This window comes from Platalea leucorodia, assembly GCF_965183815.1.
Source record: "Platalea leucorodia genome assembly, chromosome: 12".
Classification (NCBI taxonomy): Eukaryota; Metazoa; Chordata; class Aves; order Pelecaniformes; family Threskiornithidae; genus Platalea; species Platalea leucorodia.
The window spans coordinates 6,189,586-6,210,665 of NC_138834.1; the positions used below are offsets into that span (position 1 = coordinate 6,189,586).

The window sequence follows — 21,080 nt, forward strand, 5'->3', positions numbered from 1 at the left end:
TGTAAGATACCAGGCTCTTTTCAGCCTTTCCCACTGGGTAAAGCCGAAAGCGGTGGGACTTGGATGATGCTCACAATCCAGTCTGTGTTCCAAGCTGTAAAATGTCTTCTAATTTTATTTGTACTCGTTTGTAAATCAGGCTGTAATTATTATACAGAACACATCCATTATCCTGTTGGAGAGAGATGCAAAGTATGGCTCAATGTAATGAATTAATAGATTTTTAAATTGCATTATAAAAAAATAGTGATCTTAGCCCTTGGAACAGATGACTGTAAGTTTTTGTGTTCGCGTGTGTGTGTATAATCAGGGCTAGATTAGAAAGAGATCCAATTAACACTTTAAAAGTTGCAATCTGTTTTTGCAAATGGTTCCACTCCTTGCACAGGGATAGGGAGAGCGCAGCCCCCGTGCACCCCCCAGGAGCACGCAGCAGCACCCTCTTCCCGGGCGCTTGCAGGCGCGATGGGTCTGTGGGAGTATTTCTGTTCATGCAGCCGCTGGTCCTGTATATGAAGGTGTAGCCCAAGACCAGCGTTCAGGTGCCCACCCAGTTCAGCAAAGGACTTTTCCCAGCATGGCACACTCTGTGCTCTTCAGGAGCAGAATATGTCCCGGTGCCGGCAACTTGTTTTCCTAATGTGTCCTATCCAGGACGGCGCTTGCGGAGCCAGCCGCTGGAATGGGAGTTGGGATGGTGGCTCCTGAGGGCCGCGATCTCAATCTGTCCGCGAGAAAGTCATGTGTGCTCGAGCCAGCGAGCTTAAGGGCTGGAAATAACGCTAGCTGACAGTCACGTGGCAGGTTGTGCCCCGCATAACCACTACAGAGGGTGACAGGCGGCTCTCCTTTTTCTGCCTGTAGTTGCCACAGTCATCTAGGGTCAGCCCTTCCCCCTGCTTTGCTTCCAATGTGGGGTGCTTTCTGCTCTGCACCCCCGGCTCCGTCTTGGCATGCCTGCGGGACGGCCCCAGTCTGTCCCTTGGAAGAGCTGAGCCTTTTTACTAGGACAACGTGCATCTCCCCTCTCGTCCAGCTCCATCGAAGGGCTTTGGGAGGGAGGTGCGGGGAAGCCTGCTTGGGCTGCGGATCTTCAGAAGCAGCAGCAGACCTGGCGATGGCAGGGCCTGAACGCCGCTCCTGGAAGTCTGCACCCCGACAGAGCGAGGGGCCGGGACCTTCTGTTCCCTGACTTGTCCGTGTCGTTGCAGACGGTGGCAGACTGCGTCCTGTATTACTACCTGACCAAAAAGAATGAGAATTACAAGAACCTTGTAAGAAGGAATTACCGGCGGCGCGGGAAGAGCCAGGTAAGAGCTGGAGGAGCGCATGGAAATGTCCCTCGGGCTGAGCAAGGAGCTGCAGTGCTTTGCCCTTGCAGCTTCTCAGCAGCACTTTCTCTGAGCACCCCGAATGTTTCTTTTCTCCCCTCCCCAGATGGAGATCTTGCTTGCAAACTGCGATGGGGCTGTGGTTTTGCTCTGTGTAGCTTTTCAGAACATGCTGTTTTCTGGCAGTTGATGTTTGTCTGTCTCCATGCCAAGGTCACAATAGCTTTAAAAAAGTAAACAACAAACCCGAGATGCTTGAAAAAGGGGATGGAGTGAATGCAGGAAACCTGGCGAGGCGTCAGGAGTAGCACGGGGTTGCCCATGCAGCCTGCAGCTCTGTGCGAGAACCGAGCGGAGCCCGTTTCTCTCTCCCCTCCGGAGACGGCAGCCGGCATGCCAGCGGGAACAGGGCTCCTGAGGGCTGCGTGCTGGGTGGGGATGCTCCTGGCTTGCAGAGCCTGCCCAGGGCTCTTCCTGCGGGAAAAGGTATGGGAGGAGAATGGCTTGGGTGGGAGTGACTTCTGGTGACCGCCTGAGCAGAGGCCTGTAAAGCTATCTGAAACGCTGGAGGGTGTCCAAGATCCCCGTGGGGGCTGGCAGATTTGGCGCTGAAACTAGAGGAGATCCTTAACCCTTTGGTTAAGGGCTGGGCGGGTACCGAGGGCGCCACGAGGTGCCTGGGGGTAGGTGACTGAATCAACCCTTGCCGTTACCGTGGCCAAGATACAAATCTAGATATGACCATGCCCGTGTTTCTGCTGCTACCGCAATACCCAGGTACCCAGATAAGGGCTAACATTTTGGGCAGGTACCTTGTCCCCGCGGCTGCTTTCAGCCAGAGGAAGGTCCCCGCTGGTGGAGCCCCAGGTGCATGAAGTGAACAATTATCCACGTCATGAGGAGAGTGAGGTGACCACAAAGGGAGTATCTCTCCAGATAACGTGGGGATAGGGCTGGAAAAACTGGCCTGGCCCGTGCCACCGCTGACATCAGCAGCTCCTCACGCTGCATGGCCATAAAAAGCAGCACTTGGGTCTGGATTCTGATTGAGAGGCAGATAGGTAGCCTCGCTCCAATTTGATTTCTGAAGCATTAAGACATCAGAATAGCTAGCACATGACGAATGTCATGGATGGGGCCCAATTTTCCCTTCTTTTTTTTCAGAGACATTAGAGATGGATAAAGCCCTATTAGATTATCCAGTCCCTCTCCCAGCAAACACAGGGTGGTTCCCTCCAGTACATTTTTATAGTGTTTACCATGGTCTGTTTTGGTAGATCACAGCAACTAGAACATGAAGCCACATTTGTTTCTTGTTAGTGGTGGAGACTTTTAGCACAGCTCATTCTGTTTGCAATGTTAAGTTGAGCAAGTAACAAGTGTGGAGGGAGAGAGGCAATTTAACACTCTGCGCTGCATCTCGCTACTTACCCCTGCGGCTGCAGACCTGCCTGTCCTGCATCCAGCAGGTACTATTTGTATTTTAGTTTTTAAAAGTATCCAAAGCGTCCTTGGCTGCAGAATTTCCCACGGCGCTTGCCCTCGCTGATGAGGCTGGTCCAGCCTGGGCAGTGGCGATCGTGTGCTGCCGCTTGGAGCCTCGTTCAGTGCCAGCCTTTGGAAGCAGGGACTTGCTGCATTGACCGGAGAAAAAGGCAGGACTGTTTTTGCATGTAGAGGACAGCAATATTTGTAAATCATTAAGAGGGAGGCTGCTGGGCACCAAAGGGAGTGGGTTGCACCTCCGCTGGAGCAGACCTCGACCAGAACATTATTGATTTTGAACGAAGAGTCAAATGTCTGAGTCTGAGGGGAAAGCGAGGCAGTGAATATTTCCCATTACTGTTGGATGCTCAGGTGGGATGTTCAGACAAGCTTTAAGAGCCAAGGGCTGGCTGCAGAAATAGCGGTAGGAGAGAGGTGCAGAACAAGAGTTGCTGCATACAATCCAGCCTGGAGCAGCTCTCCCCCAGAGATCTTGGGGGGGTCTTGAGACGCGCATTTTGTGCTGCAATACCTCCGGTATTCCTGTCTGTCGCTTGCGTCCGTTTCCTGCGCGGCTGCGTGCAGAGGAGTGCTGGAAGAGCCTGTGGGCAGGCTTGGGAAGGGCGCTGCTGCGGAGGGGAGACAGCGCAGCTGGCGGGGCAGCACGGCTGGGTCCGTGCCGCAGAGGGAGGCCGTGCTGCCGAGAGGGTCATTTTAGGGTGGGATTTTAAGGTAATGAAGGAAGGAATGTGTTGTTAAAAGTCCTGCGTCCTGCCAGAAGCTGGTGGGAGCAGTGAAGCATCTCCCATGCACCCCTTCATGGAGCCGGGGTCTCCCCTGAGCGCAGTGCCGATGGGACCTGCTTTCCCGGGCCAGGCTGGGTCACCATGCGGCTGCATAGACCAGTATGGGAGAGGTTAGATACTGGCAAATCTGGAGGGCTAGGATGGAGGGATGCTCCTGGTGGTATTTTTGCTTAGTGAGGACCTTCAGAAACTGCTCAAGTTCTGCCCATGCCTGCAGGTGGTGTTCTCATTTGGGAGTAACCTGTCCCGGAGGCTCAGCCGGCACCTCGGCTGCTCGTCCCCCCTGCTCATTCCCCCTTCATTGTACCAGTTCAGCCATTTGCGGGGCTGTCGACTGAACTGGAGACGGGGCTGCGAACAGTCTTCCTGCAGCATCGGGAGACGTGGTGCCGCGCTCCCGGTGCTGCCCATGCTCCAAGCACGGATTTTTCCTTCTGGTAAAGGGTTCAAGCAGTTAAATGCCAAAAGTGAGATTTAATTGATATAGAGGAGGGGAGGAGAGGTTGACTTTGATATTAGATGAGAGGAGCGGATGAGGTCTGATACAAATAGCATTTCGAGTGGCCCTATGCTGTTTTCTTGCTCCTTTTCTCACAGAGGGGTTGGTGGTCTTATTTGCTCTTGGAGGCTGCGGGGAGCTTGAGACTGAAGTGGAGATAATTACACGTAGAAATAAAGCTACTCTGGTGTCAAGATTATCATTGTGGCCTACTTATTAAAAGTCCATTAAAAAATAAGAATCCCACTGCTCCCTGGCTGATGGTCCCCTGGCAAAGGATATTCCTCATAAAGCTGCTACTTATTGCTAAAAATCTCTTGCCAAGAGCGGGGACTTCACGTGATTCTGCTTCCAGTTTGTCAGAAAACCGAGCAGCCGCCCGCTCCGAGGCGGGGCGCGTGCTCCCGGCACGCCGCCTTCCCCAGCGCCGGTGAATGAAAGGCGCATGCATCTGATGGATCCTTATGCATAATATTCAGGCTCCCGAGATGAGGATCCTTTCTAAAATAATCCTCTGCGTTCGGGTATGGAAAATGCCATTTAACCCTGACAGGGGGAAATCAATGGGAAGAGGAATAACTCCCAAGCATGTAATTTCTCGTTGGGGGGGAAAAAAAAAAGGAAAAAGTTTGACTCATGGTAAATCTGATCCAATATTCAATGTACAGTAATAAGCATAAATTTGCGTGAGCTTGTAATGAAAGGCCCTTGCGTGGATGTGCCGCCTGGGGGGCTGTCGCAGTCGCCGCTCTTCAGGGTGTTTCAAAGAGCATCTCTCTGCGAACACCCCGAATTCTGTAGCAGGGGGCACCAAAATTGAAACTAGGCAATTAGCGCCATGTGCTTCGCTCTTTGGGCAAGCTGTTCAGCCGGGCTGTAGTAGCGCAAGCGTTGGACTGAAACCGTGCTGGAAGAAAAGCGATTCAATTTCAACATAATTATTCCGTGCGGAGTGTGGGGTTTTTATTCCAGAATAAATTCGCTTTGATTTTGGAGTAGCGTTGCCCACGTGGCAGCAGAGCGGCCGCAGCACGCCGGTCGTGCTTCCTGCAGCAGTGCCGGTGAATTCCCGGGGGGAGAAGCCGCCCAGCTCCCACGCAGTGTAGGGATGGGGAGGCGGGCAGCCGCCCCGCCAGGCAAAGCCGCCGGTGCTCTTGCCGGCAGTGGGTCAGTCAGCAGCAGCGATGGGCGGCCGGAGGAGCTGCCTGCCCACCCTGGGGATGACTCAGAGGTGGATGAAGTCATGCGCCACGGTGGATGGATGCGGCCCGCGGGACGTGCCGTCATGCCGGTCTCCTTGGGCGCTGCTGTCAGACGGCTCTCACATATTCCCCGATGAAAGGGCCCCGTGCGTTAGTGCTGACGCTTTCGAGGACTCGCTCTGGCGGGGACAGGAGCTGCCCGGACCCCCGCTTCCTCCGCCGGGGAGCGGTGCTGGAGCCGTGCCGGCGGGGCGGGGGCTGCAGCGTGACCTGCCCGGGCAGCCGGCGCGGTCCCCTGCCAGGGCTGACGGCCTTTCCCAGGCCCACCCTCTTCCCTGCCCCCTGCCAAAACCCAAATCGAATTATCCGTCCCGCCGGCTGTCCCGCCCTCCCCAAACACAAACCATTCCCCTCGCCGACGCGGATAAACAGCCCCAGCCCGGATTTTTATAAACAACCCATTTACTTTTTTCACATAAGCGCTGTCCCAGCCAGCGAGGCTGGCAGGGGCTGGCAGGGCTCGGGCTGCCAGGCGGGCGCTGTCTGCCCGCAGCTCCGGGTCTCCGTGCAGCCCATCCCCGGTGCAGAAGCAGAGCACCCGCCACGGACCAGCCTTGCCCTGCCGTCACCTCTCCTCCCTTTGCGAGGATCAGGTCTGGAGCTCAACAAACCACCTCTTGCACCGCAAGTTGTGCGTGTGCCCCCGCTCCGTTAACCACAACAGCTAACGAGATGAATGATGAGCATTTATTTCTGGGAAGCATTCGATTTTCATCAATCCAGGGAGCGGCTCCTCATTAGTGACAAAGGGTTTGACAACTTCTCTTTCAGACGCCGGGAGATACTTGTCATAAAATCCTGGTTTAATAATGCAGCACATCATACTGAAACAGCCCTGGATGTGGGCAGTAAACTTTGCTGCCACAAATACCAATAAATTATTCTGCAAGCATTTAAGCCTGTGCTGACTTGAGCACTCTATTTTAAATGGCACTGAGATTATCAGTGGAGCGGGCAGGGGGGAATGGTTGTGGCTGCAAAGAAGTCTGTAAGGGAGCAGTTTGCGTGGTTGGAAACGACGCCTGGGATGTCAGTGTTGGGGTGCGGGTTCATCTTCTGCTGATGGCTGTTGCTGCGAGGTGGCCCTGCTTGTCGTCCTGTCCCCCCGGCTCTGCCCCGTTGCGCTGGCTGGGCCAGGTCAGCTCGCTCCTGGGACACAAAGGGGATTGAATTTGGCTCATTTTCAGGACAGGACTGTGGTGTGACAGCACTGCTGGTGGCTGGGGAAACCTGCCCGGCCAGGCCGGGGTGCAGGACCCATGAGAAGTCAAACCCGGCCAGACCCCGTGGTCCTGGTCCTGCTGGAGTGCGGCCTCGCAGGGAGAAACATCTCGCAGAGCGTTTATTCCTTGGGTGCTTGTGTGTGCGCTGCTCGGCGCAGGCTCTCGCTCTTTAAACCTACATCTCCTCATAGCCAAAAAAAAATCTGGACAAAACCAGCTAACCCCCGGAATCCTCAAAAGTGGTGCAAAATTATCCTCATGGAAAGCAGCAGGCTTCCCGTGGGCACAGAGGGTTGTGCTGGAGTGTGTTTGGAGCAGCAGGTCCTGCTCAGCGGCTGGCAGCATACAGCTCGCAAAGAAACTGGTTTCCATCAGGAAAAGTGGTTGTTTCTGGGAAAACACCCGTCTCGGGCTTTTCCTACAGCTCGGCGTAGCTCAGGCACTTCACGGCTGGCAGGGCGGCCTGACAGCAGTGCTGGGGGGATCACGGGTGAGAGCTTGGGGTCTGCAGCCTCTCCTGTACTTTGCTAAATGCTCTCTGCCAGGGCCCATGTTCGCCTCCGTGCCTGCGAACGGGAACATCCGCCTGCCCTCTCCGGGGTGCCGAGCTTGCCGGGTACTGAGCGTGCGGTCGGGGCTGGTAAAGGGCTGTCGCCCAGGGGCCATCACTGCCCTGTCACGGAGGAGGTTGAGCGTTGGGGTGCCTGCACCGAGAAGGTGGGTGAGGTGTGAGACACGGTGATGTTCTAGCTGATATCGATCCTGTAACTCTCCATTGGCGCCTGCTCTTTCAGTCTAGCCTCCCGTCATTCCCAAACCTCCTATCCCAGGTTTGCCCCGTAAGGTGCATCATGCCCATTCCCCCATTACGTTGCAGCTTTCCCGCAGCCCTGCCACCCGTCCAGGCAGCATAATTGGGCAAACACAATGGAAACTCGCATTCCTGAAATCCCAGCTGCACTTTTGGGGGTGATTAAACAAGAATGATGTGGCCATATTTGGGAAAAGAATCGAAGGATGCGTTGCCACGGGAGGGTGGCCGCTCGGTCCCCAGCTCCCGACACGGCCTTGTGGGCTGCTGGCAGCGCGGGGACAGCAGCGAGACCTGTGGGCTCGGAGCGGGGACGGGCACCGGCAGGCAGGGACACGCAGCCGCTTCCCTCTGGGGTAGCACCAGCATGGGCTGCTAGTGGATCACCTACTGATGGACCCTTTGGCCGCCACAGCCGGGCTCTTCTGTGCAGCTTGATTGCGTCCGCAGTTAGCAATAATAAAATAATCACTTAAAAGTGACGTGAACCCCCGCCATTCCGGTTGGCCCCTGAGTTCGGACTCGTGTTTCTCCAGCAGCGGGTCGATGCATCCTCCTGGCGAGTGCCCCACCACGCCTGCGCCCACGTGAGTACTCCTCAGGACGGGGGTTTGGGGTCCAGGCTGGGCATTACCGATCGTGGCGGGGGGCCTGCAGCATCTTCCCGGCAGGACAGGGAGCGTTAGAAGCGGTTGGATTTTGAGATGAGTTGTTTTATCTGTTGTTGTGATCCAGGTTTGACTGGGAACAGATGGGAAATAGGTCGTGTCATTGCCAAGTTGCTTTAAAAGTAGGCACAGCTGGGAAAGCTGCTTCCGTGAGGATACAGGGCTTGCTTTGCCCCTGGTGCGTCTGCGGCGTGCATGGATGCTGCTCTGCATCCCATGAGCCACCGACCCAGCACCTTCCTCTGTTGTCAGGGCTCGGAGGGGGGTCGGCATGTGGCCACGGGGGCTGCGAGCAGCGGGGAGCGGGGTAAAGCAAACCACAGGGAAGAGAAAACACGTGTTCCCTGCCTGGGACAGAGCGGGGGCTCACCTCCACCACTTCCAAACGTTACGCTCTCTTCCCCTCAGGTCATTTTCCCTTCACGAGCCATCAGATCACTTTTTGAAAAACTCAGCAGCGACCCAGAAAAGAAACATTTCCTCTTATGGAAAAGCTCTTGGCGATTTAAGGAGGGATCTGAGCGAGCAGGGTCCTGTGAAAACTACTTGTGTGCTTCACTGAGATCAAGGAGCGAGCGGTGGGAAGGCGTCAGTGCCCGCTGGGCTGGGCTGAGCCGCGCAGGGACCCCTCCCGAAGGGCTCCCGTGCCCAACAGGCTCCAGTGCTGCCTGAGATGAGCCCACGCTTGGGTGCACACACCAGACGTGATCGTGCCATGGTCTGGCAAGTGATGCTGCAGGGTCAGGCATCTCTGCAGTCCCACAGCTGGCCCCTCTCCTCGTCCCCGGCATGCTGCTCGCCCCCAGGACCGGCAGCCTGGGAGATGGCACGGGGCTTTCCCGCGGCGTGGCAGGGCAGCCCAGCTGCGGCTGCCGGTGCTTTGCTGCTGGCACTGGCTGTGTTTTGTGGCCTGTGGTGCCAGAGAGCTGCGCTAGCGAGCATGCGCGGGGCCTGTTCAGTGCCTCCCAGGACGCTGGGCACAGCCCTGGTGTTTTCCATTTCTGCCATGTAACGATTGCTGTCTTGCAGAGTTTGTTGTTTACCGGCGGAGGAGCAGCACAGCTCTGGGCCATTGCAGTTGGAGCTGAACTAAGCGAGCCCCATGCTCACTATCGTTCTCCTTATCAAATCCAAGCCTGGCCCTTTGATTTTTCGACTTGCTTCCGCAGCCAACAGCATCAAACCCAGCCCCGGGACGCACATGATCAAAGCCAAGTCGCCGGCAGACATTCCTCTTCCTTTCCTTGTTGTTTTGGCAGCGGCTTGTTTTGCTTTGTGGTTTCTCCCATGAGTGGAGGGTGCTGCACGCGGTCGTGAGAAGCCAGGCTGCGCGGCGGTGGGTGGCAGCAAGGGCTGAGGCATTCCAGACCGTCAGATCAGAGGCTCTGAGCCCTGGGAGTCAGCTACATGATACATATGTGTATTTCTAAGCCATCCTCCCTGCGCTCTGTATCCAGCCTGCTGCCGAGGGGTGGGTAGGGATGTGTGGGGAGCGCTGTTTGCAGTGGCCTTGCGGCATCAGAGCTCGGTGGTGGGCGCCTCGACCTCTGCTATGATATTGGCGAATGGGGAAGGATGCTCCAGGGGAGACCTGGGGTGCCTGGGCAGCGCGGTGGCTAAAGAGGAGGCTGGCGCTGTGGGTGCTCAGTGGGGGAGTCCTTGCCCTGGCTCTCGTTGGTGTGACCTGCCAGAGGGAGACTTTGAAAGCAGGTGGAGGGATGGATGTGGGTGGTGGAGGAGAGAGGATGCTCCCGAGCCGTGGCTGCGTGGTGCCAGTCCTGCTCCTGGCAGAGATGCTCTGCGCAGCGTCCCGCGGGGCCGAGGAGAGGGGTGGGAGCTGAATGCTGAGTCCTGCCAGCTGTGCCACAAAGAGCACAGGGCATCCTGCCCTGTGGTGCTGGTACCAGACGCCATGGGACGTTCAGGGTGATGCCAGCAGGCACCCGCGCACGCACGTGGCCATTGCAGGCGTGCTGGGGCTCCTGGAGAAGCAGCAAAGCAAACCCCAGGTGTTCCTGGCCAGCATAGCGTAGGCCTTTTGTCTTCGGCTTATCTCGAGCTGGTTTTAATTTGCAACTCCCTGATTGCGTGCAATGACCTCGGCCTGCGCCTGCTCCGCAGCTGAGTGCCCCTGGAGAACATCATAAATGCCATTGATCTGAAGTCAGCCGTGGGAGAAGCGAGGAGCCGGCACCCTGCACACGGGAGAGGCAGCACGGCCGAGCGGGTGCTCCCGGCTGCTGGAGGGGATGGGGCTTGCGCCAGCGGGGCACCGCTCCCTCCAAAGCCCCTGTTGAGGCAGGCTTCGGTGTGACATGGTGGGGAGAGGGTTGGCACGCGTCACCGTGCTGCTGCAGCGAGACTGTGGCATGGTCTGCAAAGCCGCCTTCGAGCAAAAACCCTGGAGCTCGCTGCCTGCGGTGCCTGGGGATGGACTTGAGCAGCACCGAAATGAGTTGCCTCGCAGCATGCATGGCTCCCTCTGCACGAGCTCATAGAGGGTTGTGGTTTGCTCTCTCCTGATTTAAGGAGCAAACAGGAGTCAGTGGTTTCCGTGGTGTGTTCATCTTCTGTGAAAGCCCAGGGCACCATAATGATGGCAGTGGAGGTGATGCACCTGCTGGTAGCCAAATGGCATCCCCCGTGCAGCCAATCCGCCCTCAAAACCTGCCGTGAGAGAGAGGAGATGTCACCCCCAGCCAGCACTTGGGCTCGGGGATGGGCTCTCACAGTGCCGTCACCATGACCTAAGCCAGTTCCCCGCCAGCGTGTCCACCAGCAAGCGGCATCCACCAGCAAGCAGCGTGGCTGGAGGTGGCAGGAGCTGGCGGTCCTGGGGCAGGAACGGGAGTCCCAGGGATGAGCTCCGCTAAACATCATGGGGAGAGTTGCTGTGAAATGGTGGCTGTGTCTATCCCTGTCCCCAGCAGGACCAGGGCTGGGAAACCGAGCCGTCATGGCAACAGTGGTGTTTTGGTGCATATTTTGAGGGTGCTATGGAGCAGGGAGTGAGGGGGCACTGGGAGAGGGTGTGGGTGCCGCGGTTGCAAGGTGCACAGTCCAGTGGTTAATGCCGGGATGCCCTGCAAGGGAGATTTCTGCGTGGGGTTCTGGCATGGTCCCCAGTCCCCTGCCGCAGCCCGGCACATCTCACTACGGAGGGGACGGGGAAGGCAGGAGCAGTTGCTTTCTGGAGGTTTGCAAGTTTGGAAAATAAATAACCCTGCGCCGTAGGTTAAGCTTGGCATCCTGGTGGATTAATCACGCTGGCTGCAGCCAGCACTGAGAGCCCCGGTGACGAGAGCTGTGGTTTATAGATGATGATTCATCGACTCGACTTAGAGCGACCACGTTATTCCAGCAGATTGCAAAATCATAAGAGGAATGTTGTGGTTAGTTTACGGCTTAACTATGCAAATCGTCAGGAAGCCTTCAGAGCCGGAGAATGTAAGGCACAGCGCGCCCGGATGGCTGGGCGGTGAGCAGGGGCCGGGAGACGGCGATGGGGCTGTCGGGGACCGGCCGCTCGCGGGAGCCGGGGAGCGGGGAGGTGAGTGATTTGGGGGGAGATGAGGGTCTGGAGCTCACGGTGAGCGTGTGAGCAGCACGCTTCGGAGGCAGGGGACGCCGCCGGCCGGGAAGGGGTTTCTGGCTGGCTTCACTGTCTCTGGGCCAAGGCAGCAGGCGTCTCCGGCGGGGCTGGGGAGGGCGAAGGTGGGGAGCTGCTTCTCCCACCGCCTCCTGCCCTCCTGTTCTGCTTCCAGAAGCAGGCAGAGCCTCAGCGGAGGAAGTAAACAGAGTGGGAGGAGCTGCACCTCTTCCTCGCTGGGGCTTTCTCCCAGCCAGACCCGCTGCCAGGACACGCAGCAAGTTGGTCAGTTCTCAGCAGGGCCAGCGTTTCGATGTCTGGGACCTACCTGGAAGCCGGTGTTCCCCAAAAGTGCACTCGGAGCCGGAGTTTTGCGACGGCTGAAATCCCCGTGACGTGCCAGCCCAATGGAGCTGGCTGGGCAGGGCGAGCAGTGTCACTCCGGAGGGAAGCTGGGCGCCGGGGCGAGCATGCGTGCCTGCCCATGGGCCCTGGCGAGGGGGTGGCCGGCGGCGCAGGCAGTGTTCCCAGGAGGGCTGGCAGCGCTCTGCTCCTCTCCAGCTGCTCCGGGGCCGGTGGGAAATTGGGGTAGAGGTGAGCAGATGTTTGTAATTACGGAGCAGCTCATGCTGGAGCACGGGGAGCATGTAGGGAAGGAGGCCGCCCGTCCCCGTGGGCTTGGAGCAGGATCGTCCTCTCGCTCACGCGTCCCGCGTGCAATTTTGTCCCGGGGCCTTTTTAAATAAACAGGATGTGTCGGCAGCAAAAACAAGCAGCAGCGATGCCGGGGAGGAAGGGCGGTCCAGCGGTTAGAGCGTCTGACCTGGGAGGGAGGGATGGGAGGGACAGCCCTGCCCTCTGCCACAGGCTTCTTCCCTGGCCTCGGGCTTATCCCTTCCCCTTCTTGTGCAAGGTGGGGAGCACGTACCTGCTTTGCCTCCAGGAGGTGGGGTGCCTTATCCCCAGGGGGGCAGGGATGTAGGTGGAGAGAGGTTTAAGCTTGCTGGGAGCTGAGCAGTTTTGGTGCCGGCCTTTGGCACGTCCACTAAGAGCTGACCCACCTGCTGGTCTACCTCTAACCGGGGCAGCATGAATCAGAGGGAAACATCGGCTGGTAATTGGGGAAGCATTTCCTGGCCTGTCACGCTTTGGGATGGCGTCCCGACCCTTGAATCATCCAGAGCTGGTCCGGGTCCAGTTCTAAGAATAGCCTCCCTGCGCAGCGCGGGGGCAGCCGCATGCCGGGGCCGGGCGGGGGGACCGTCCGGCTCGCAGGTTCCCGGCTGTGACTTCCCGGCACTGTGCCGTGTCTGACTCTGGCACTGTGTCTGACTCTGATGCTGGCCGGTCTGAGGTTTGGGGTAGAGCACGTAGCGTAGGTGGGCTGAGACGGCTGCCGTGGTCGGTGCCCAGGGGGGTGTCCCACCTCCTTTCCCTGTGTGCCGCTTACAGCTGAGCTCTCGCCCAGCTTCATTTGGGACCCTGGGGTCCCCTCTCCCCCCGAGAGCTCTGGGTGCTTCATCCAGCCCCGCGGCCTCCAGCCCAGCATGTACCGCCGGGTGGGATGTAAGGTGGCATTTGTGAGCGTGGCCGTCCCCGGAGGTGTTTTCCAGGGTGTTTGGGGGGTGCTCCGCTGTGCAGCCGAGCCCTGGCACAGGAGATAAGCTGTCACCGCGTGTTTGCCAGGGTTCAAAGCAGCATTTGGCCAGGAGCCTTCTTCAGATGAAGACATGAACACAGCCACGGGGGGAGCAGGGGACAGTTTTCCCCACTGTGGCCTCATGGTGACGATGCTGCCCGATTTATGCATTTCAGCCGGGTGGGAGAGGGCTGGCAGGTGAGCGCCATCGGGTCCCGTCCTGCTGTGCGCAGGGTGCTGCGCCCACCCAGCTCTCGCTCCTGGCATCGGGCACCCTGCTGTGGCCACAGCAGGGTAATCACTAGAGGGCATCCTTGGATTGAAATGCTCCTCTGCGGTGGGAGAAACCCTAATTTGATGTCCCACCAGGCTGGGCTTGAAAACCCTGGGAGGAGCGGGATGCACAGTGGCCTGCTGAAGCCAGGCCAGTGGGGTTTGCTTGTCCTCGGCACGCCGGAGCAAGATGGATGCCTCTCCCGGGAAGCACCTGCGTTGCAGCCTGAGTCTCCGCGGCCGCTCGCGCCTCTCCCTGCCTTTCCACCCCTGCTTTTGCAGGCTGGCGCAGGGAGCTCGTTAGCATTGCCACCATCCCAGCCTGTTCCTCTGGGGAAGAGCTGCGATGGCTGCTCACGGTGACAGCCCTCTGGTTTGAACAAGTGCAGAGACAAGATGAGATGATGCTAAAGCTTCCCTTGGGAGCCTGTGCCAGCCTGACGCTGGGGCAGGGACTTATGCGGTTGCAGCTGGGTTGACACCCTGAGGAGCTGGGATCTCTGGGGTGCAGGGTTTCCCTCATTCCCCAAAAGAAAATATTCACAGTGAGGTGGTAGAAATACTGCAAAAGTCATCTGGGCTGTCCTCCCTTGCCAAAGCGCTTGGTGAAGGGAACATGGGTGGGTGGTGATGGCCAGGGCTGGGGCAGAGCCTGCCCTGCTCCCCACCCAGCCCTCGGAGGTCACAGCCCTCCCCTCGTGGGTATTTGTCTGGGCTGAACCCGCGCTCAGGGTTCACCGCGGTGTGACTCAGGGAGTCAGAGAGTTCAGGGCAGCACTGGGGAAACGCGTGTGACGGGTGCCCCTTGCTCCTCTGCTGCCAGCGCAGGCTTGCCTGCCTCCCGGTCCCGGCAGACTTGCTGGCTGTCCCCGGCTTCTCCGCGGGTTTGGGGGCTGGCAAGGGCAGTGCCTGGCACTGTTGCTTGGCCAGTTCCTGCAGGAGACAGCCCATTCCCCAAGTGTTAGAGATTTATGGACACTGAAAAATCTTGAGCAACCAAGTGCTCATCCCAACCGTTGCCCAGCTCCCCTTCCCCAGACTCTCCCACCCTGCATCCCATGAAGCCATTCCTGGTAGCACAGCAGGGGTGTGAGCAGATGCGGTACGGGTGTGTTTGGCACGTGTGCCGGTGTGGAGGTGCTGTGGGGGCCGGCCAAGCCTGCTGCGCATGCGCTGCCGAGCGTGGGTCCTGGCGGCGTGGCCACTTCCCCCCGGCACCAGGAGGAACTGAAAGTCCGCAGGGTTTCGGTGATGGCAGCGCCTGTGGTTTAAGGACTTGTGTTGAACTGGGGCCTGAAAGAATCAGAAGCTTTCTTGTTAGAATGCTCTGAAGCCCATTTTGACAGCTCCACACTTCTCATTTTAGCACCAGCCCGTGGGCGCAGAGGGTTTAGCTCGTACCCAGCGTCGCTGCTGCAAGGACACCTGGGTTCAAGGCAGCTTCCCTGCTCCTGGAGAGCGGGGACAGGCCAGCCCCCCCGGCTCGAGAGATGCAGGCGCACCTCGTCCGCACTTGGCCCGTCTGCATGACGGCCAGACCAGGCTCCCCGGCATCACACTTTCTGCTGATAAAGCCACTTTAAGGCAATGTTTCCCCCCATTACATCACCAAACCCTTTCCCAAGGGGTGGTGGAAGCCCTGCAGCTTGGGCAGGGGCCGGGCAAGCCCGGGTGGGTTTCCTGGCACAAGCAGCCCTGCGTTAGCCAGGAGCAGGATGGTTTAATAAATCATTTCCGTCTCTAATTTCTACTTCTCTATGAAATGCCTCTCGTTTGCCGGTCACCAGAGGGAAGGGAGGTCAGGGGAACCAGGCCTCCCCAGCATCCTCCTTCCTGCAGCTGTTGAAACAAAATCCAGAACTATTACAATTGCTGCGTCCCTCCCTCGGGTACCGCAGCGCCTTCGGTCTGAGCGGCGGCAGCAGCGTTGGGGCAGTTGGGTGCATGGCCTCCAGTGAGGGTGCCAGGCGGTACGGAGCGGGCAAGGAGCTGGGCATCTTCCAGTCTTGGTGATACGGGACCATAAACTTTCCCTGTGGGCCATGTTAGATGCTTGGGAAAGAGATCACAGCGTTGGTATCGCTGAGCCTCAGGGCATCTCTGGTGCCCCTGTCTCCTTCGTGCTCCAGCAAAATGCACCTTACCAGCTGCAAATTGCGACCAATGTTGCTAAGCCATCATCTACAGGGAACAGGGGGGTTGTTCTCACCTCCTTGCATTCCCCCATGTCAGGTCCCTGCTTGCTGCCTGCAGATCCTGGGGAGCCGCGGGGCTGTCCCGCTGCCTGGAATGGGAGCCGGAGCACGGCTGCAGTGCCTGATCCCAAACTACCTCTGATCTCCCCAGAAAGCTTTCGGCCCCCGCGGCCTCCGTAAGCAGCCTGCCTGTACCCTCTGCCTGCAGCACTTTTTCCTCTTGGCCGCTCGCCCCCCAGCATTGTTTCGCCGCGTTTGTTTAGGTTGGCCCAGGTGCTGCAATGTATCCGCCTCAGCACTGAGAGTTTGTTTTATGTCCCTTGTTTTGCAGCAGCAGCAGCAAATGCCCCGGAGCAGCCAAGAAGAGAAAGATGAAAAAGAGAAAGAAAAGGACAAGGAAGGAGAGAAGGAGGAAGACAAGCAGGAAACAGAAAATGACAAAGAAGAACTGACAAAGTAAGGACAACCCTCCCTGCCTGGCTCGCCTCCGTCTCCAGCGAGGGCTGGGCGTCGGGCTGGGGCTGCGGCGGTGGGCTGCGGCAGTGGGATGCGGCGGTGGGCTGCAGCAGCGGGATGCAGCGGTGGGCTGCCGCAGTGGGATGCGGCGGTGGGATGTAGCGGTGGGACGCGGCGTGGTCCAGGGCTGCCTGACCTCATGCAGGACCATGTGCGCCCACCTCACCTCCTCCGCAGGGAGAGAAGGGCAGAGCCTGCTCTCCTCTTCATTCCTTTTCCCTGCTGCTCCCAAACTGGGAAAGCAACTCTGATACACTTTTTTTTTTTTTTAATATAAACTCAATCGACCCGCAAAGCCCCTCTGATCCTCCAGCTTGTTTTGTTGCGAGAGCCTCCGGGAGTCAGAGGAGCAATCCGGGCGCAGCCGAGCGTGGCACTTCACCTTTAGCGTTATTGATGTCAATGTGAGCGCTCCCAGATGAAGGGCTTCAGCCAGCCCTGCCTCCCTCACGCCGAACAGGGAGCATCAGAGCCGTGGCGGGGAAAGGTTGGCACGCAGACCGCTAGCTATCTGTAATGGGCTTAATACTTGGTTTAAAAGAACATCTGGCTTCATTATATCTAGGCTGCTAAGACATTTACCAGCAGGTCCCTTTCAGGAAGATAAATGAGGAGGAGGCAGGGATGAATTTGAATGGTCTGGTATTAAACCTGTCTCCGTCAGGTCTCTGCGTGCACTTGGTGGTGGAGCTGCAGCCAGCTGCAGAAAGAAAACCCCACCGCAAATCACCCCACCGCCAATCCAGCCCACTCCCAGCCAGGAAAAGAGCCTGCGTGTGCAAAAAAAAAATGCAGACCTGCCCCCCCCAAAGACCAACAAAAAAAGAAAACATCTCCAAACACATGCAGAGAAATAATTGCTTGACCTAAAAATCAGGCCAACCCAACAACATTTTTTCTTCCCTCCCTGTTTTTGCAGGGACAAGAACGACGACACATCTGGGGAGGACAACGATGAGAAAGAAACCGTCACCTCCAAAGGTCGCAAAACCGCCAACAGCCAGGGCAGGCGCAAAGGCCGCATCACCCGCTCCATGGCAAACGAAGCCAACAACGAGGAGGCGGCTGCCCCGCAGCAGAGCGCGGAGCTGGGTGGGTAGCAGCGGCACGGGGACGGGGGGACCTTGGCAGGGCTTTTGGGGTGTCCACTCTGCTGGGATGGGACATCGCCCTGCTCTGCTCCCGGCTCACGGAGGAGGGTTTTCCTTCGTGAAATCCTCTCTTTTGGGGGGGCAGCAGTGAGGTTTCTCTATCCCATGAATAACCCAGCGTGGTTTGCCTGGATGAACCAGAGGCATTTGTGAGCCTGGGTTGTCCTGGCTGAGCGTTAGTGGGTTTTAGGGCCTCAAAGGGAAAGTATTGCAAAAGACGAAAAGGGAAGCCGTCCTTTTTAGCAGCGTGTTGGCTGGGTTCGTGCAGCACTCGTGCACCTCCTGCACCCGGAGATGCATTTCCCTCTGCAGCAGCTCGGGCTCCAAGTATCCTCAAGCTCTGCGCGGGAGCCTGCTTTGCCCTCCTGGGCTTGCCTGGGTCTCTGCCAGTTCTCCTGCCCTCTCTGTTTTCGAATTTGCCTGGAGCCTGAGCAGCTGCAGCCTGCGGGGTCTGTGACCCTCCTGGCCTTGGGAATTTTGCTGGTCCCTCCCTCATCTCTGCAGCTGAAGGCCGTGGCGAGGTTACGACTGCTCAGGAGCGTCCACCCGGGCGGCAGTCGTGCTGTCTGCCCCAGGTTGCACTTGTTTTTCCCAAAAAGCAGCATTTCCCATGCTGGTCCCCAGCGCCGCTGCTCGTCTCCCCCATCGGTAGCCGGCCAGGCGCGGCGGTCGGTGTTTTCCTTCCTGTCCTGCCTGCGCAAGGCTGCAGGGTGGCTGAGCGCAGCGGGCAGGGGCCGGGAGCGGCTTCAGAGCGAGGTGGGTGAGGCAAAGCGTGCTGCCCGTAACATGGCACCCGGGGACCGCGGCTGCGAGCGGCGGCCGGCCAGAGCCACGTGATGCCGCCGCACGTCTCCCGGGCTAGACAGGAATTCACGGCAGCGTCTGCAGCCCCACGTCGGGCGCATCTGCCTCTCGCGTCTGCAGCATCAGTAGTGGTCACCCTGGGAAACTGCTCATATATTGACTTAAAGAAGCCAATGCATCAAGGAATTTGGCTGATTTTCCTGTATTTTCTACTCTATCAAGTACAGAATTATTACTGTGCTACCTAAGGCAAGTAAAAATAAAAGCAGGGTGACTCCTCTCGGTTTCCTTGCTCTGCAGTTTCTTGCTTGTTCTGTTCCATGTGCTATAAATCACCCGGAGGTGTTTCGCCTCCCTGTTCCTCTGCTGACAACTGGCTGAAGCCTTGATTGCGAGCGCTCTGTTTTCATACAGGCGATATAAATAGTTCCCGGCACAACGGAGCCCTGCTCTCCCTCTCGAACTTGTTAAGCAATGCTGCAAAGAAGCAGCAGATAATGCCAGTAACTTAGATGGGATTTTTTTTTATCCCAGCATCTCAGAGTCCTTGGTAAACTTCACTGTGAACACAAGGAAAAGACTTCAGACCGTGTTAAATTGGGAAAAGGGAATGGATCAATTCCAGTGACATATCTGAGCAATTGGTTTCGCTTTATGTCTCTCCAATAGTGCTTTAATTTAGGTTGGCTAGGAAAGTTATTGCATTTTAAATACCAATTGAACATTAAAAAACAACACAAAACCATATTGTGGTTTAACTGCAGCGTGCTGGAGCTCCCCGTAGGCATTTGTTTCATAACTGCGCAACCTCAGTAAATACCATTAATCAAACCAAACAGGCCGTTTCTTTGACGTTTCTTTACCATACAATAACAGTCATCCTCAAGCTGAGTGAAGGGCCTTGCACAGCGCGGTGGGGACACTTGCTTTTATGTAAATGAGCGTGGTGGCCCCAGCTCTGCCCGCAGCCGGGGGAAGCGGCGAGGTATCAATCTCCCCGCTCCTTGGCCGGCGTCCCGGGGGGCACGGCGTTTCTGGAGGAGGCAGTGACCTGCGCTGATTTCCAGGAGGTGACACCTGCAGTCGTGCTCAGCCGGCTGCGAAGGAGATTCCTCTGCCCGATGCCATGGGCATCGGAGCCCACGTTGTCCTCCCGCGGGGTCTCGGGTTCTTGTAGAGCTCCTTGGAAGATGCTTCCTTCTTTCCTCGCTCGTATCCTTTATCCTGAACCTATCAGCCTGTTTTCCATTTTAAAAGGACACTGTCAAAACATCTCTCATCACTGTTGAAATAATGCTTTGCCTGTTGTTTAGAGTAATAACCCCTTGGCAGCCTGAGCCGGAAATCTGTTTCCTTACCGAGTTGTTTTTTGCCTCTGACTCACACCCTGGTTTGTTATTGTAGGGTTTGCTCTAGTGCCAGGCTGCCAGCAGGACTGTGCATAGTGAAGGCTTTATGCAGGACCTCGGTGTCCCCAGCACTGTGCCTGGGGTGGGGGAGAGGGGGAGCATCAGGTGCTGACACCCCTCTCCGACTCTCCCAGCCAGAGCAGCACGTCCCGCTGCAACGGGCGCTGCTCCGGGTGAGCCCCCGGCATTGCTGGAAGTGGCTCTGAGATGTCCGAGAGCCCGGTGACGGCACCAAGGGAGTCCACGGTCAAGTACGGCCAACTCCCTTGACAGTTGTCGTCGGCCAAAGTCACTGTCGAGGTGACGCTGTTTCTCCATCTCCTCCGAGGGTGATGGTCCCACCCTGCGTCTGCCACCTCCAAAGTACACAGCTAAAGTCGGCTTCATCTTAGGTACCTGTTGTTGGCGGGCCAGAGTGCATGGCACCAAATCAGCAGGAAATCTGCTGCCACCCTCAAGCCATCTGGCTTCGCTTCCAGTCCCAAAGTAGAGGTTCTGCATCACCGAGATGCATCCCAGAGGGGGAATGCTGTGCATGGGTTACTGTGGTGTGGAAAAGCCTCAAGAGCCTGCACCGCTACAGCCTTCCCTGCAGAAGCACTTCTGCGCTGCACGGCATTTTGTCGTGCCTCTGGGGAAGAGGGTGCAGGATGGGGTTTGGGCGTTTGAGCTCGGCGGGCTTGCTGGGTCCCGCTCACAGCTGACTGCTCTCCTTTCCTTCCTCCTTCCCAGCTTCTCTGGAGATGAATGAAAGCTCTCGCTGGACCGAAGAGGAGATGGAGACGGCTAAAAAAGGTGAGCCGCTCATTTTCTTTTTCCTGTCGGCTCTGCTGGAGCTAATCCAGCAATCAGGGATAGATGGTGTCTGACTGCTGGAGATTCTGCAGGGTACTGGGTCCTGAGCCGTGGGGCTGGATTCTGCCCATCCCGCTGCTGGTTTGTTCCCAGCGAGCCTCGGTGGGGGTTTTTGGGGGAGGCGGGCGGTGGTGTGGGGGCCGTGCTCGGCCTCTCCAGCCCTGGGAGCTGGGCTGCAGCCGGAGCGTGTCCCGCGAGGCAGGAGCCAGCCATAGGAAATGGGGAAGGTGCTTTGCCTGTTGCTTTTTGCAGCTTCTGGTGTCTATAGCATGAAGCGTAGCTTTGTGCGGCTCTCGGGAGGTTCGTGCTATCGGTGCAATCTGTTCAGACATGCTGAGAGCGTCTGCCTGTGTTTGCAGCTCTGGGATTTAGGGAGAGGATGGTGAACCCCGGCACTCCACAGCCACGCGTTGGGGAGCTCGCGAGAGCTGGGGCTGCGGGCAGTGCGGGGTGACTTTACATCCTGGCACAGATTCAGAGCCTTTGCTGAGACCGTTTTTAAAAAGTGCTGAGTGTAGCACAGCCCTTCTTGCCACTTCCCCTCCTCGTGCCGCTCCTGCGCCA

General features: G+C 57.6%; 1 protein-coding gene across 4 annotated transcripts in view; it reads left to right on the top strand.

Moving 5' to 3' along the window:
• NCOR2 (nuclear receptor corepressor 2) overlaps positions 1-21,080 on the top strand; it is a 257,131-nt gene that overhangs the window by 174,930 nt on the left and 61,121 nt on the right. For all 4 annotated transcript variants that reach the window (XM_082324898.1, XM_082324899.1, XM_082324900.1 and 1 more), the window contains exons 14-17: positions 1,212-1,310; positions 16,113-16,237; positions 17,217-17,389; positions 20,394-20,456. In XM_082324898.1, the coding sequence (XP_082181024.1) occupies positions 1,212-1,310; positions 16,113-16,237; positions 17,217-17,389; positions 20,394-20,456 (460 nt within the window). The remainder of the gene's footprint in view (positions 1-1,211; positions 1,311-16,112; positions 16,238-17,216; positions 17,390-20,393; positions 20,457-21,080) is intronic.